The sequence below is a fragment of the Notothenia rossii genome, assembly GCF_949606895.1.
Source record: "Notothenia rossii genome assembly, chromosome: 1".
Lineage (NCBI taxonomy): Eukaryota > Metazoa > Chordata > Actinopteri > Perciformes > Nototheniidae > Notothenia > Notothenia rossii.
Genome location: NC_136912.1, coordinates 92,110,627 through 92,128,303, shown reverse-complemented (window position 1 = coordinate 92,128,303; position 17,677 = coordinate 92,110,627). Strand labels below are relative to the sequence as shown.

Here is a 17,677-nt window from a genome sequence, read left to right as displayed (position 1 = left end):
TCCTCCGTGCATCTCCGCACCTCCGCTGGTAACAAATCCTGGCCCGGATTATATGGACATTAATCCCTCCGTTATTCTCCGTTGGATTTGTTGGTTTAATAAACCTTTTTACCAACTAAACTCTGTGTCCTCTATCTTGTGTTCAGCATTTGGAGTTCAGTCCTGTAAACTCGTGAGAGCGTAACACCCCCGTTGACAAATCTCGAGCGTCTAACAGCCCCCACCCCCCGTTGACAATGCAAACTTCCCGGGAAATGACGTATGTGTGCCGCCGGGTCTGTCACATTGAGGATGCTTCCTATGCCCATTGTTGTGGAAACTTTCCCTCGTCAACAATCTGGAGATGTAGGCCTACTAATAATAAAATTGGTCTGATACAAAACAGAGTTGTCTTTGTTGGTTCTTTATTTGATGCTTCAAAGGTACATGTCTCACAGAGTACAGAGTAGTCTGCAGGAGTGCACACAATAGTCACAGAATGGCGAAGCTTATATACAGGATATGGCGGGCAGACAGAGTTTTGTGCAGCTAGGCGGAATGCCTAAGACATGTTGTTTCACACAGATGTCTCATATTGCGATGTGGTGTGAAACAAAGATATGAAAGTTGAACATTTGTGTGAGGAGAAGTAGTTTCAACATAGTTTGCGAAATCAGCCCTGTGGCCTTGAAGCGCTTGAGAATAACAACACTTATGGGGGCATGCAGAGAAAATGGCACATATCAGGAAATGGTACAGTGGTGTAGACAATGTTTTAGAAGCATTTGGTTTTACCATATAATGTAACATAATAAATTGCCAATACACCATGACAATAAGCCTTTTACCTATCAACAGCCGCAGTTCCTGGTGTATGCACGTGAGCAGCCTGTTGCTGAGGGCCCGAGAGGAATAAAGGTAAGATACATTATTGTAAACAAACAGGAAGCTTTATCTTAATCATTCTCGTGGTACAATGTTGACTCCAATGTAAGGTTTTACGTGTCCTGGGTTTAACTCGTTGTAGCCTTTAATTGCAGAAAGAACTTTGTTCTTTTAGGCAGGCGACACATTCTTTTTTTATATGAATTGTTTGTGTAGAGTTTTGAAGCTGGTTAAATAATAGGCGATTCAGGCTCAGAATTGGAAAGGCTTATATTTGGCAAACTATCTTACTTGTTTTAAACACCACCGAGGACTTTATTATGTTATTAACATCCATTTGATGAACCTACTGGCCAATAAACAGCACTGGAATCAGGGGACGAATGGATGATGCATTTTGATGGAAAAAACTATTTCTAATAACTAACTAAGCTACAGGAAAAGCAGTTCACCAATGCTGGGTGATTATGTTATTGTTATTTAATTGAAAATTGAAATGCAGGTTACTCATTGTTTAGCGTTTTGCAAGAAACCACAAATGATGTGAATTTACATGGATAAATGATACAAAGTTTATCACAAAAAGTGCAAACAAGCAACCACAATGTAAATCATCTGTACGTTTCTGTAGATTGATTTCATACTTTTGCTGTGACCTTTTTAATAATGTAATGCAAGGCCATCAACTGTTACTAACAAATACTGTACGCACCCTGCCAGCTGCAGCCCGAGGCTTTTGATTTTTTTTTAAAATAAACTAGCCAAGATGACCCTTTTAATCCCCTACTCCAGGGCTCATCTATGCTTACCTACCTCTACAACTTTAAAATATCTACTTAAATGTCATATGATCTGATATTACCGTAAAATAGTCGCTATGTCATATTATTAAAGAACACTATCTTATAGCAGGCCATCATATAGCAGGCTATACTATTTGGTTGATCATTGACCGATAATGACCTAGTAAGATATTAACAGGGTTCACATACATTGTTTAACTGGATTGTCTTACTTAAATCAAAAGCTGTCAATAAGAGTCACATTCTTAAATAACATCTATTTTGACAAAGTATTTCATTTTTCTAGTTTGAACTTTTTGCATACATAAACGTATATCTTACATTTCCTTTGTGAGAGAGTTACGCACACATCTGTCATCTCAAAACATTCTATTGCAGCATTTTATCTGTTTTATGTATATATATATATATATATATATATATGTTGCACTGTTGGAGGAGCCTGTGACCTACGTTTTTCATTGACATATCTACACTGTATCTTAGTAACACAATCAAAAGCAAAAAAAGCATTAATGTTAACAAAGCATCAAATGGCTGACTCCTGAGATCCTTAATGTCCCCCTAACATGACACTTAGACTATGTACATCATCCAGGGATCAACACCAGTAAATACAACTCTCTTTGTCCGATCTTCAAGCTTCAAAGGGCGGCCTCATGAGCTCTGTAATGTCCCCCTAACATGGGATTTAGACTATTTACATCATCCAAGGAAACACACCTGTAAATACACCTCTCTTTCCCCGCTCCAAGTGCCTCAAAGGGCGGCCTCATGAGCTCCGTAAAGTCCCCTAAAAATGTCACTTAGTCTATTTACATCATCCAGGGAAACATACCAGTAAATACACCTCTCTTTATCCGCTCCCAGAGCCTTGAAGGGCGGACTCAAGAGAGAGAGTGGGAGGGAGTTGTGTGAGGGGGCGTGTGTGAGAGAGAGAGACAGAGGCCATTTCTCAATCGCGAGGATACTGGCTTGGTAGTCGCATACTTCCAAGTCACTTCCTTCAGAAACGAAGCAAGTATACTTCCAAGCCACGGCTTCGGAAAACAAAGAAGAATGGAACAGGCTAACAAGTGTGCCACTCTCTCTAACAGTTTCAACATAAACTGTACCGAAAATAAATACCTCACGATGTCTATCTAATTATGAACTTGCTTTACTTTCACAGAACACATTTTTGGTGATAACAAATGCAACAAAGTAACATATTTATCAACACATGTTCTACGCCACTACATATTTACATTTAAATGTGTGCTGTGCTGCGTCGGTTCAGCCATTCTCCACAAGGGTTTTTGAAATTGGTCCGTGCGCAAAGCATTGTGGGGATTTGAAGTACGCGAAGTCTACCCATGTGCAGCCTCGAAATTACCCCCAAACCAAGGACGTGGCCTCGGTGGAATTCCAAGTATACTGGAGATTGGAACAGTCCTTCGGCGGCACTCGATGACGTAGTATCCTTGAAATATTGGCTTGGAAGCCAGTTTCCTCGCGATTGAGAAACGGCTAGAGAGAGAGAGCGGGAGGGATAGCAAGCAGGGGTGGAGCAGGGGTGGAGGAAGGAAAAAAGAAAGGGGGAGATATGATTTTTATATTTTTTATATTTAAAAAAATAAACTAGCCAAGATGACCCTTTTAATCCCCTATTGACACTCCAGGGCTCATCTATGCTTACCTACCTCTACAACTTTAAAAATATCTACTTAAATGTCATATGATCTGATATTACCGTAAACGAGTCGCTATGTCATATTATTACAGTTTTTCTCAATTGCTAACACACTAAAATGCGACATAAAGCACAATTATTTTAACTGACACTCAAAGAGCAAAACATTGGCTCAAATCTCCAAAACTCTAAACACGTTTTCAGCTTTGCACACAATTTGCAAATCAACATGGCACTTTTTGCAAACCACTGCACACGTTTCTCCACGTAAGACACAGGAATCTGACATAAAGTCACGTGTTAGCACATACATAACACTGATATTCAAAATGCCTCACACATGGACCAATAATCAAGAAACACGTTCCACCTGACCAAACACGTGATAGCATAATTGTTGGCTCATCAATCAGGATGTTAGCACTTTTAAAAGACCAGAGGTGAGTACTTTCTTACAGCAACAATGGAAGCCAACATGGAAGCAAGAGCAAGAGGAAGAGGAAGAGGAAGAGGAAGAGCTGGGCTGAGAGTGAGAGGAGAAGGAAGAGTACTCTCTGATGAAATGAAATGTTATCAACCATGGTTTGACGATGAGAGAGGCTGGACAGAGGGTTCAGCCTAATCTAAGACGATTTACTTTTGCCTTTGTAATCCGGACACTTAGACTTGAAAACAGGTTAGTTCCCAGTTTTTAGCTCTGCATAATTCATGATATATCAGTGCTTATATCTGTTGTGTGAAACATATTCATTACTGTAGTTGAATTGTTGGCAAGTTGCATACTATAACTGTACAAAAATCCTGCACATTTTACTGTGGTAAACTTACTTTTATGCAACACAGACACTGACCATCCACTATATCTTTGTTGTTTATCTGAAGGACTGAGAAACAAAGAGGTGCAGGTGGAAGGCTAAGGATTTTTTATGAGACACAGGCAGCAGCAGTTACAAACTGGGTTTTGACAAACAATGCCATCACACTTAGAGAGATCCGAAGCATAGTAAGTATGTGCTGAGATGCATGTTGCACAATGTTATTTTTGAATAAAATATGTTTTTTTTTCAACAACTCATTTGTATTTCTTCATTTACTGTATTTCTGTAAATTCAAGCAATCTTTCTCTGCAGAAACCTCTATGTACAGAGCATAGCCCATAAAAGATGAAAGTGCTTTAGATTATGCTCAGCAGTGTGTAGTTGGGTGGTCAAACCATCTAGTATTATGAATGAAGTCTGTTATATTTGGTGCTAAAGTTTGCATTTGGTAAGTGTTTATGCAGTTTTGAGAGCAGTTCTTAATTTAGCAGGAGAAATGAGGTGTTTTGCACTTTGGGTGTGGGGTTTTGTGAATTGTGTTTAGTGTTATGAGAAACTGAGAAATTAAAAGAAAATGTGTGTTAGCAATCGAGAAAAACTGTAATAAAGAACACTATCTTATAGCAGGCCATCTTATAGCTTATATACGTATATATAATAGATAGATAGATAGATAGATAGATAGATATATATCTATATATAGATATATATATATAGATATATAGATATATATAGATATATAGATAGATATAGCCATCTTATAGTAGGCTATACTATTTGGTTGATCATTGACCGATTGTGACCAAGTAAGATATTACAGTTTTTCTCGATTGCTAACACACATTTTTTTTTAATTGCTCAGTTTCTCAGAACACTAAACACAATTCACAAAACCACACACGCCAAGTGCCAAACACCTAATTTCTCCTGCTAAATGAAGAACTGCACTCAAAACTACATAAACACTTACCAAATGCAAACGTTTACACCAAATATAACACACTTCATTCATAATACTATATTGTTTGACCACCCAACTGGACACTGCTGAGCATAATCTAAAGCACTTTCATCTGTTTTGGGCTATGCTCTGTACATAGAGGTTTCAGCGGAAAAGTTGCTTGAGTTTACAGAAATACAGTAAATGAAGAAATACAAATGAGTTGTTGAAAAAATCATATTTTATTCAAAACTAACATTGTGCAACACGCATCTCAGCACATAGTTACTATGCTTCGGATCTCTCTAAGTGTGATGCATTGTTTGCCAAAACCCAGTTTGTAACTGCTGCTTCCTGTGCCTCATTGGAAATGCTTAGCCTTCCACCTGCACCTCTTTGTTTCTCAGTCCTTCAGATAAACAACAAAGATATAGTGGTTGGTCAGTGTCTGTGTTGCATACAAGTAAGTTTACCACAGTACATTGTGCAGGATTTTTGTACAGTTATAGTATGCAACATGCCAACAATTCAATTACAGTAATGAAGTAAATACGTTTCACACAACAGATATAAGCACTGATATATCATGAGTTATGCAGAGCTACAAACTAACTAACCTGTTTTCAAGTCTACAGTAAGTGTCCGGATTACAGAGGCGACAGCAAATCGGCTTGGATTAGGCTGAACCCTCTGTCCAGCCTCTCTCATCGTCAAACCATGGTTGATAACATTTCATTTCATTAGAGAGTATTCTTCTTTGTCCACGTCCTCTCCCTCCAGCTCTACCTCTTATTCTTCCTCCTCTCACTCCCAGCCCACCTCTTCCTCCTCCTCTCACTCTCAGCCCAGCTCTTCCTCTTCCTCTTGCTTCCATGTTGGCTTCCATTGTTACTGTAAGAAATTAGTCACCTGTGGTCTTTTTATAGTGCTAACATCCTGATTGATGAACCAACAATTATGCTATCAGGTGTTTGGTCAGGTGGAACGTGTTTCTTGATCATTGGTCCATGTGTGAGGCATTTTGAATATCAGTGTTTTAAACCTGCTAACATGTGACTGCATGTGAGATTCCTGTGTCTTACGTGGAGAAACGTGTGCAGTGGTTTGCAGAAAGTGCCATGTTGATTTGCAAATTGTGTGAGAAGCTGAAAACGTGTTTAGAGTTTTGGAGATTTGAGCTGATGTTTTGCTCTTTGAGTGTCAGTTAAAATAATTGTGCTTTATGTATCATTTTAGTGTGTTAGCAATCGAGAAAAACTGTAACAGGGTTCACATGAAAGGGCTGATCAAGTCTTACATGTTGATATCAAGTCTTATCATCCCTTGTTGCGCCATATCCTTATCAGGGCTATATCTGGTTGATCATTGACCGCTCATGACCTAGTAAGATCATTGACCGATCATGACCTAGTAAAATATTAACAGGGTTACATCAAAGGGCTTATCAACCGCTATGGGGCAACATTTTGCACAAACAAGTCATAAAAGATAAGGGGGGTTCAAAGGTGACCTAGTAAAATATTAACAGGGTCACATCAAATGGGCTTATCTGCCGCTACAGGGCAATGTTCACACAAACAAGTCATAAAAGATAAGGGGTTCAAAGGTCAGAATAGATAAGAGGGTCAAAGGTCTGATTTCAGAGTGACAGGTGACACTTCAAAGGGATTTTTGCCGGTTTTTGGGGGCGGGACTTCCGGTTTTAGGGTCATAAATCATTCCTTATCAGGGTCATAAATCAAAATCGGACAGAAACCGGTGTCTTATAACTACTGTTGTTACTTACTTTTGACATTTTTCACCTGTGGGCCCATGTTGTAACATAACACAGAGATCTTACTCCCTGATAATAACAATTTACAGTTTTTTTCAGTTGCTAACAAAAACAAATCTCACATAAAGCATCATTATTTAAACTCATACTCAAAGAGCAAAACCTGAGCTCAAATCTCCAAAACTCTAAACACATTTTCAGCTCTGCACCCAATTTGCAATTCAACTTGGCACTTTTTGCAAAACACTGCACACGGTTCTCTAAGTAAGACACAGAAATCTGACATATTCATTTGTTTGCCATTTTCAAAAAACTGCCATTAAAAATGCTACACACATGAACCAATCAACAAATACACATGCCAAATGACCGTAAACACCAAACTGCTTTATTGTTGACTCATTTATCAGGATGTAAGCAATAGAAAAAGGCTTCATGTAAGACATTTATAAAAACAACAACGGATATATGGACAGCAGAAAGAGGAAGAGGAAGGATAAGAGTGAGAGGGAGGGGGAAATGAAGTAAGTTGAAGAGTTATTTGCAGCAAAACGGTTGAAGCTGTTTGACTGTCAGGCTAAAGGGGATGCATCTTCTGCAGGTTGATGAGGAGCTGTAGCCAGACCCAGCTAGGTAGTACAATTCTGCCAAAGTATTTATCTCTCCTCTGTTTTTTCTTAAAATATTTGTTGTATTTATTTTTCATCAAAGTTTTCCTTTCACTTTACTGTATTTGACAAAGGCATAATTTCTGTGTACACAACTTTAACTATGTGTTGTGCAGGAATGTTGCACCAATTTGTTTTGGAGAAAAACAAAAGTATAACAACTGTTTATTTGTGTTTCTGCACATATTTCTGTAGACTTTAACAAACTTTTTATGTTGAATTCTCTACATACGGATCACCATAAAAGATAAGGGTGCTTTAGAAGAACCACAGTGTGTAGTTGGTTGGACAAAGTGTATTGTTCTATAAATGAAGTGTGTGCCATTTGGGGCAAAGGTTAGGTTTTGTTAAGTGTGTATGTAGTTTTGAGTGCAGTGCTTCATTTTGCAAGATATATGAGGTGTTTTGCACTTTGGGTGTGTGGATTTGTGAATTGTGTTAAGTGTTTTGACAAAATGTTGTTTTGTTTTAGCAATTGAAATAAAACTGTAAAGAAATCCTCCAGTCAAACGTCCTAAAATGTTTATTCTACAAATCAAATTTTGTAGAGTAAACAAAGAAAGACAAATCCTGGCTTTCATTTGTAAATTCAAAAGTTTCCATAAAAACTGAACAAAGATCAGAAAACATGTGGGTTATAAAATGGCATAACATTTCTTCCAAATGTATTTATTCTGTTGATAATACAATATTATTTTATTTTGTGATGTGTGAATCTGGTTTGCTTTGTTTCAGATGTAACAAAACGCAGCTCTGCAGCTGCCTTTGCATACATTACAGGTTTAATTTATAAAAATGTTTACTTCCTGACAGGTATTTCATAAAGCATTTATTGTTCCTGCGCCACAAAGATGAAGAAGATAAATATATGTTTGGCCCTGGCCCTGCTGCTGTTAGTGTCATTCTTCAAATTGTGGTGGGTCTTCTATGGTGAGGGGAAAAGGAAGATACCGGCTGAGCATGTGTACCAGAAGGCAGCGGTGGCAGCAGACGCTGGGCCGTGTTCAGAGGTCGGCAGGTGAGAGCGCGCACACACTCGAACATCTTGAAGGGAAGACATGTTGCTCTTCTGTAATCCGACTCACACATGCATAAACACAGGCATGAAAACTGCTTGCCTTGCAAATCCATGTGAACATGTTTTATTCTTTTCAAACAAGAATAATAAATGCTATTTGGGGTTTTCCCTTTGTCATGTGTTTTGTGCATGTAAATGGTCTGCAAAGGCAAAAATCCCAGAGTTCCCTCCAGAGGGAGTTTCTCTCCCACACACTCCCCCCTTGCCTAAAATGCCTCCATTGGACTCCTTTGTTTACTTCAGTAACATAATGACATCACTATGTAACACACGCACTTCTATTGGCTAGCGTTTATTTCAGACAGAAGGTGAAATGTGGTGCTGCAGCACAGGCAGTATGAGAAAAATAAAGCACTTTTTGAACATTAAAGCATGTAAACATGTCGCAGTAGAGGCACAACATACAAATGTCAGCCTGAAAAGGAGCATATGTCCTCTTTAAAGTCTTTACTGTCCTCTTTAAGGTCTTTAGTGCAAAAACTAATCCTCCACCCCTTCCCTTCTTGTGTTTTAATACATTTTACCGCAGAGACATACTGATGAAAGGGGGCTCTGCAGTAGATGCCTCTATAGCTGCTTTACTGTGTGTTGGACTTATGAACGCTCACAGTATGGGCATCGGAGGAGGACTCTTCCTAACCATCTACGACGCCACAACTGGTACAACTTTACTAAAACATGCCTCACCACCACTAAAGCTTCTTCTGTTTCCTTAATCACTGAAGCTACAAACTCATACCATTTGCTCATCATCTTAATCCTAAATGTAATTCCTGATTTGTGACGTACATAGGACTGGTTGAGACGATTGACGCCAGGGTGACGGCTCCACGCTATGCAACGCAGGACATGTTTGGGAACAGTAAACATTTATCCCAGGAGGGTAATGTTTATCCGTTGCTATCAGACGTAGAAAAGAGCTGGCGGAAGTTTCAGTTAATATTATGAAAGACCTAATAGTGAAAGACAAAAGAGAAAGTGCACTTTCACATCTGTAGAATTCAGTCTTCTTGACTGCAAATGAATTTCTTAAAAAAAGAAAGAATCAGTTGCAAACTAATGTAAAATAGTTAGGGGAAGAATCACATTTGAATGACCTTAAAGGGTTTAGCCCATTCTATACTAATTGACCAGCACTTGCAATGGTTTGACTTGTTTGAAATGAATATATCTGCATTTTCCTTGTTCTGAGCAGTTTGTAAGTTTTTATTGTAAGTTGCTTTGGATAAAAGTGTCAGCTAAATGTAATGTGTAATATTTATGAGCTCTAAACCCGGAAAAAAATAAAACAGTTTGGGTCTTCCAGGTCAAATCCCACAGTAGTATTTTTACCAGTGCCCTACAAATTGTCCAAATAATTTATGAGGCAATAATCTCAATCTTAATTTCCATGGTCGGTAGGAGGGTTGTCTGTTGCTGTACCTGGAGAGATTCGAGGTTATGAAATGGCGCACAAACGACACGGCAAACTGCCTTGGAGGGACTTGTTCCAGCCGAGCATTGCTCTTGCAGTAAATGGTTTTCCTTTGGGCAGGGCACTCGCCTCTGCTCTGTCCAGCAAAAGGGAAACCATCAGAAATGACATAGCTCTTTGGTGAGAGGCAACCGAAGAAGCCTTGTATCATTTTATGATAACCTCACTGGCATACTAATTTAAAGCATGCCATATTAAAATCTGCATCTTTATTGTTCTCCTTTTCAGTGAAGTGTTTTGTGGGGGAAATGGTGACATCCTGAAAGAGAATGACACCATCAAATTTACCAAGCTTGCAGAAACGTACAGGAAAATAGCAGAGGAGGGTCCTAATGCTTTCTACCATGGACCACTGGCCCAGAGCCTTGTGGATGATATTCAGGCAGCAGGTAGTATTCTTATTTTTTATTTATTTTGGGATATTGTTGAAAGACGATGAGCATAGAATATATAAATATATTGAATCATATTGGTTTAGACATGTTGATGTCATTGTTAGAATAAAATGCATGATAGCAGTAGCAAGTTTCCACTTTTGTCCTACATAGTAAAACAGTTTAAATCGTTTTTTAATTTATTTTACAATCAAAAAAGTTATTTCTGCAGATTATATCATTCCTCCCTACCCACAGAGCAAAGTAATCTCACACACAAGGACATTATGGTTATCATCCTTACTGCCAAGTTTCTTATCACTAAAATTCATTTACTTAAAAGGCTTCAGGAGATATAATACAATATGCTAACATGCACCTCTCTTGGCACAGCTCATTTCCATTTAAGGATGATTTGTTTTTCCAGCCATGTCTTAGTGTGTATTCACAGTGTGTGTCAATCCGTGTTTAGGCGGCATCGTCACAATGGAGGATCTGAAGAATTATGCGCCTGTCTTGGACGAGAACCCTTTAAGGGTGGATGTGGGGGAGTACAACATGGCTGTTCCCAATGCCCCCGCTAGCGGCCCTGTGCTCTCACTGATATTAAACATCTTGAATGGTAAGCCTTGAGTGGGAGTGCTTTAATGTGAGATGCCTTCACTTTACCAGTCACTCTCTCAGACTCCACTGAGGGCATGTGGCTCTACTGTACAGTAAATCTACTAAATAAAAGCAATGTTGACTTTAAGTTAGCTAACTAGGTATCTAAAGCATGCACTACTATAATATGTCATGAATCATGAGATGTAGCACTGAAACACTCTTTATTTCTCATATTAAATCAGGCAGAAGATGTGTGAAACTGTTATCGTGCTGCAAAAACTCAAACTCAAACTGTCAATGTTTGTCTGTTTTTACCGCGACCATAATTCTTCCCGTCGTACATAAATTCATGGCTCACACATATTTTCCCAGCCTAAAACGACAGTCGGATACCGATTTGAGCATTGAAGCAAATGTTGCCATTTCTTAAAATTCATACTGGTCATTAAAATGTCTTTTTGAAATGCTTTTTCAATGAGGGATGCTTGTAATGAAAGTGTGCTAGAAAGTAAATGTACACTGTGGAATAAAGTTTGCATAGAGTATTGTGGATTTTGTCCCTCATCCCTTTTAAAAATCACATTGAAAGTGATCTTTTGAAGACCAGTATAACCATTATGAACTATAACATGACAACCTCATTTAGGAACCTGACCATTCTTTGAGGACAGACTTGGAACATATTGAACCTTTCCTTTAATGGCTTTACTGACCCCAGCCTTTCATCCAGCAGCACCAGCCATATTGAAATATGTGCTTCTGGGAAAAATATTAAAAAGTTATTGGATGGTTTGCCATTACATTTAGTACAGACATTCATGCAGGGCGGTCATTAGGGTGCAATTCATTATGGTGATTTACTCGGCTGCAAGGGCAATTTTGAACTTAAAAGTTGTGCTCAATGTCACTAAGACAACCTGTAATGCTGTGGTTGTCTTGACTAAAATACAAAATCAAGAAAATCACATCAAAGAAGGAATGGTAACATTTTTTTAATGTGCTCAAGACAAGATTGATGCCACTAATGTAACTTTATGCTAAGTATGATTGTCTGCTAACGCAGCATAGCATTACGATTAGAAAAAATAGTAAACAGCTTGTCTGTCAAAAGGTAATCATATTTTTTTCTTTAAATTAAAATGTTGGATTTTGTGGATGAAAAAATCTATCTAATAACCAACTATGAATCTGCAAATTGCCATATTTACACTTTGATATGTGATCAGTGTCTGTTCTCCAGGATAAGACAATAAACTTCCGTCTAAAGCAGGGGTGGGCAATTATTTTTTCCATGGGGCCACATGAGAAACAAAAAATATTGTGGAGGGCCGGGCCAAAAGGCTGAACTCAATTCTGCATAATATTAATTGTATTTCTTTATAAAAAGCAGTAAATAACATTGTTTTGACAAGCTGGTAAGAGTATATGTTATAGTTGAGCAATGAAAAAGTGAGGTTGCCTTACAAAAAATGTAATTTATTCAATCAAATTTCCCAAAACAATGGTAAACAAAATGTGAACGTTTTTCACCATTTCTGACTCATATTAGTGAACATTTTCAGTCGCATTCACTACAAAACACATTTTGAGTTTCATATACTGTTGGAAAGTTGTGTAAAGGTTCTTAGCATTCTTACGACATCACAACATTGTCTTTGTGCTCCAAACATTCAGCAAGATATATCATATTGAACTGTCACTGAACATCACTGAACTGTGATTTTGAGAAAAGGCTTCCAAAGAAAGTGTCCCAGTTCACTGCTAGTTGGTTCCTTTACATGCCTACATTTGTAGTCTAACCACCTCATTTGGTGTTTTTAAGTTCTTTTTTCTTGTTCAGTGAGAGAAATCTAGTCTCTGCTGGGCTTTAACGAGTGCATCGAAGTCAGGTTGAATGTCTGAGGTGGAGATGCGAAGCACAGCTGACAGATGATCATCAGTGAGAGAGGATCTATACCTGGATTTCATAAACTTCATCTTTGAAAATGTTTGTTCACATATGTAGGTAGAGCCAAAGAGAACCAACATCTTCTGAGCATGTCTCCTCATGTTTGGAAAGTTCTCCTCCTCGAGAGAAGAGTAGAAATCCAGCAGAGATCCTGACTTAAAGCGCTCTGCCAGTACTGCATCAGACTGCAGGTCAATGAGTTCCAGCTGAACATCACTGGGTGCATTATCCATACTGCAGGTAAAGGGAGAGGAAATCATGAGCATTTCATCCTCGATTGTTCGGAGATCTTCAAATCGCCTTGAAAACTCACCATGCAATGCTCCTAACATGGATGAGTACCTGCGGAGGTGATCAGCTGATGGTGTGACTTCTTTCAGGGTTTGCATGTGAGTGAGAGTGTTGCTCTCCAGCTGGCTTGAAAGAAACTGCATCTTTCTCATGAAAGCCTTCACCAGGCTGTGCATTTCATGAACAAAAAGGCCCTTGCCTTGCAGTTTGGTGTTCAGTTCATTCATCAGTGCAGTCACATCAACAGCAAATGCAAAATCTGCCATCCAGTCCTCGTCTGAGAGCTCTGGGATGTCTTTGCCTTTCTTCTCACAAAACTCTTGAATCTCTGCTTTCAGGTCCCAAACTCTTTTTAGCACTTTGCCCAGGCTGAGCCATCTGACAGCTGTGTGGTAGCCGATGTCACTATGCTCAGTCTCATGCTCCTCCAAAAGTGCAACAAACTGTCTGTGATTCAATGCCCGTGCCCTGATGAAGTTTACTATTTTAGTAACAACATCAATAACATGGTGAATTTTTAGCACTGACTTGCACAACACATGTTGGTGTATAATACAATGCAAAAATACCAATTTCTGATCTGCGTCGATTTCAGTCACTTTATCTTGCATACGTTTCAAAAGTCCAACATTTTTACCTGTAAGATTTGGACAACCGTCTGTTGTGACACCTGCCAGTCTGTCCCATTTCAGTCCCAGCGTGTCCATGCACGCATTTACCTCCGTGAACAGATCGCTCCCTGTCGTCGTCCCTTTCATCGGCCGCATTGCTGCCAGCTCCTCCGTAATCTTGAAGTCCGGCGTTATCCCACGGACAAATACGAGTAACTGCGCTGTGTCGCGGACATCACAGCTCTCGTCCAAAGCCAAGGAGATAAAGTCAAAACTTGCCACTTCATGTTGCAGCTGAAGCTCCAGATTCCCCGCAATGTCCTCGATCCTTCTCGTCACGGTTCGCCTGGACAGCGGGACTTGCTCAAAGGCTTCTTTTTTTTCAGGGCATATTAGTGCTGCAGAGTCCACTAAGCACTCTTTGACAAACTCCCCCTCTGAGAATGGCTTACTGTGTTTAGCTATTTTGTGGGATATCACGAAGCTGGTCTTGGTTGCTGCATCCTTGGATGTGTGAAGCTTGGTAAAAAAGCCTTGCTGCTTTTGCAGCTTAGATAGCAAAGCGTTCGATGTGCGCGCCCTTTCAGCATCAGTCAAGTTTTTGTATTTCTCCGCGTGTTTCGTCTCGTAATGCCGACTCAAATTGTAGTCCTTGAACACGGCGATCTGCTCCCCGCAAACTAAACACACGGCTTTACCTCCGACTTCAGTAAATAAATACTTAGCAGTCCAATTTTTGTTGAAAACCCTACATTCGGCATCTACCTTTCTTTTTTTAGCATCAGCTGACATTTTTGAGCGCTAAAGTCGTCTTGTGACAATTATCCAATAACGCGCACGTCTTGATTTGACGTATTGCGTCATTATGTACGTGAATAAAAAACAACTTCAAAATAAAAGCATTGCAGCTTTAGTCCATGCATGAGGTAAAATTTGAAAATATGTTTATTTTGTAATTTCCAATTAACCTTACACGGGCCGGTCAGAGTCAACCAAAGGGCCGTATGTGGCCCGGGGGCCGTACAGTGCCCAGGTCTGCCGTAGACAATCAATTCTTCAGCGCCGCTCAAAACAGCACATGTTGTACTTCTAAGAATTCAGATGTATCCGATACCGTGAAATCTGTTGCTTTGACACATAATGACACGGTGCGGCATGCTTTACTGAACAGTGACGTAAACAAAGAGCCGTGCTCAAGGCCTCCAGAGCCTTTGATCGACTCAATCCTCTATTCTGATGTGGACAAATGAAACATGGAGAATCATATATCTGGAATAAACTCACAGAAAAGTGCCAACTCTCGCTTCTTTTAAAATCAAGGCTGCTGCTTTAAAAAAAATCAAATAACTAATCATATCATACACTGCTCTGTAACTTTTATTCATCTGTTTACAGCAGTCTTTTTCTATTTGAAAGTGTTCATTTGTGCTTTTTAATGAATGCTTTTCAATTCTTTTAAATTGTATTTTATAAATCATTCCTTGTCATACTTCTAATGATTTATAAAGAGGACATATTCTGCTGATGTCCAGGTGTATATCAGTATGTAGTGTCTCTACTTTAAAGAGTCCTCTCCTGCTGATGTTCAGGTGTATATCAGTATGTAGTGTCTCTACTTTAAAGAGTCCTCTCCTGCTGATGTTCAGGTGTATATCAGTATGTAGTGTCTCTACTTTAAAGAGTCCTCTCCTGCTGATGTTCAGGTGTATATCAGTATGTAGTGTCTCTACTTTAAAGAGTCCTCTCCTGCTGATGTTCAGGTGTATATCAGTATGTAGTGTCTCTACTTTAAAGAGTCCTCTCCTGCTGATGTTCAGGTGTATATCAGTATGTAGTGTCTCTACTTTAAAGAGTCCTCTCCTGCTGATGTTCAGGTGTATATCAGTATGTAGTGTCTCTACTTTAAAGAGTCCTCTCCTGCTGATGTTCAGGTGTATATCAGTATGTAGTGTCTCTACTTTAAAGAGTCCTCTCCTGCTGATGTTCAGGTGTATATCAGTATGTAGTGTCTCTACTTTAAAGAGTCCTCTCCTGCTGATGTTCAGGTGTGTATCAGTATGTAGTGTCTCTACTTTAAAGAGTCCTCTCCTGCTGATGTTCAGGTGTATATCAGTATGTAGTGTCTCTACTTTAAAGAGTCCTCTCCTGCTGATGTTCAGGTGTATATCAGTATGTAGTGTCTCTACTTTAAAGAGTCCTCTCCTGCTGATGTCCAGGTGTATATCAGTATGTAGTGTCTCTACTTTAAAGAGCCCTGTCCTGCTGATGTTCAGGTGTATATCAGTATGTAGTGTCTCTACTTTAAAGAGTCCTCTCCTGCTAATGTTCAGGTGTATATCAGTATGTAGTGTCTCTACTTTAAAGAGTCCTCTCCTGCTGATGTTCAGGTGTATATCAGTATGTAGTGTCTCTACTTTAAAGAGTCCTCTCCTGCTAATGTTCAGGTGTATATCAGTATGTAGTGTCTCTACTTTAAAGAGTCCTCTCCTGCTGATGTTCAGGTGTATATCAGTATGTAGTGTCTCTACTTTAAAGAGTCCCCTCCTGCTGATGTTCAGGTGTATATCAGTATTTAGTGTCTCTACTGGGACATGTCTCCTTGCTTTAATGTTAAAAAAGCTCTTTATTTTCCTCATACTGCCTGTGCTGCAGCACCTCTTTTCACCCTCTGTCTGAAACCAGAGCCCAGTCTGCTCTGATTGGTTAGCTGGCCGGCTCTGTTGTGATAGGTCAACCGCTTGGAGATGTCCCGCCTCTTAGCCTATCACGTATGTGTTAGAGCGCTGTTCTGGAAGTAAACAAAGGAAGCGTTTGCAGACCGTTTACATGCACTAAAACCTATAAAACACACTACAGGGAGGGGACAACCCCAAAAAGCACCTAACATAACCTTGATGTTGAAATATGATGTACAAATGAACGTGCCTCGCCTTACAGTCCAGATTTGATAACAAATTTGAAAGAAAATATAAAACCATTCGAGTTTGGAAGTGCCCATCCTTAAATTTGATACCCATGTATACCCGTTAAGCTTTGAAAGCGGGTACTAATGATGTTGTTTTACCCTGAAAACATTCACAAGCTTATATGGATGCATCTGGAGCATAATTTGGACCTTTGAGACCAAACTCAAAGCCGAACCCAGGCGTCCCTTCAGGGGCCCGACGGAAAAACAGAAAAACCAGTTTTAAAGGGATTTAGACAGCGGAGGGAAAGCACAAAGCAGTACCCGTTTGTGTCGTGTGGCCATATGTGTGTGTACGCACATACATAATACATGTTCACCAGGGTATAGGACAAAGAGTAAGGAACACAACACATGCATTAGTCAGGGGAATGAAGAGGCCCTGCTTATCCTTGGGGGCGCAGGTGTTGTCACCAGAGGCCCCCGTAGCATCAGCCTGGTGAGTGGGTGGGTGGCACACAAAGAGAAAATGCTTTCACTGAAACCCAGCAGAGGTAAACAGGAGAGACACTGGCCTGAAGAGAAGGCTTTGTCTCTGCTAACACAACAGGACAAATAACAAAAAACAGCTTTCAATTGACTCAAATTCAACACTGCTCTTTCATTATCTTGATTTCATGGAACAAGCAGTGGCTGCAAAAGAACCAAATCAGATCGGATATTCTTCGCCTCTTACACTTTCAACAGCAAAAGTAAAAGCTGTGTTTACAGTTAGTGTGAAAAGCTCGATATAGAATATGTGATCATGTTCATAACAAAATGTGTTGATATCTGCATCTCTACTTTTTTTC

The 17,677-nt window shown here is 39.5% G+C and overlaps 1 protein-coding gene across 2 annotated transcripts; it reads left to right on the top strand.

The window, feature by feature from the left end:
• The first annotated feature begins 835 nt into the window (after positions 1 to 835).
• On the top strand, positions 836 to 11,179 carry LOC307039290 (glutathione hydrolase 1 proenzyme-like). Of its 2 annotated transcripts, none has more exons than XM_079681189.1 (7): positions 836 to 897; positions 8,353 to 8,557; positions 9,147 to 9,277; positions 9,411 to 9,500; positions 10,019 to 10,211; positions 10,320 to 10,480; positions 10,938 to 11,179. In XM_079681189.1, the coding sequence occupies exons 2-7, from the start codon at positions 8,391 to 8,393 to the stop codon at positions 11,096 to 11,098; spliced, it is 903 nt and encodes a 300-aa protein (XP_079537315.1). In that variant the 5' UTR covers positions 836 to 897; positions 8,353 to 8,390; the 3' UTR covers positions 11,099 to 11,179. The 2 variants fall into 2 exon arrangements, with proteins under 2 accessions (XP_079537315.1, XP_079537316.1); XM_079681190.1 differs by lacking the exon at positions 836 to 897 and adding an exon at positions 6,314 to 7,504 and having other exon boundaries at positions 10,938 to 11,178.
• The last annotated feature ends 6,498 nt before the right edge of the window (positions 11,180 to 17,677 follow it).

What these genes read in the sequence shown, in the direction of transcription:
- LOC307039290 (XM_079681189.1), top strand. Translation starts at nt 8,391, where the DNA reads ATGAAGAAGATAAATATATGTTTGGCCCTGGCCCTGCTGCTGTTAGTG. An exon ending in CATCTACGACGCCACAACTG is followed by an intron (nt 9,278 to 9,410) that starts GTACAACTTTAC and finishes TGACGTACATAG; the next exon opens with GACTGGTTGAGACGATTGAC. An exon ending in AGAAATGACATAGCTCTTTG is followed by an intron (nt 10,212 to 10,319) that starts GTGAGAGGCAAC and finishes TCTCCTTTTCAG; the next exon opens with TGAAGTGTTTTGTGGGGGAA.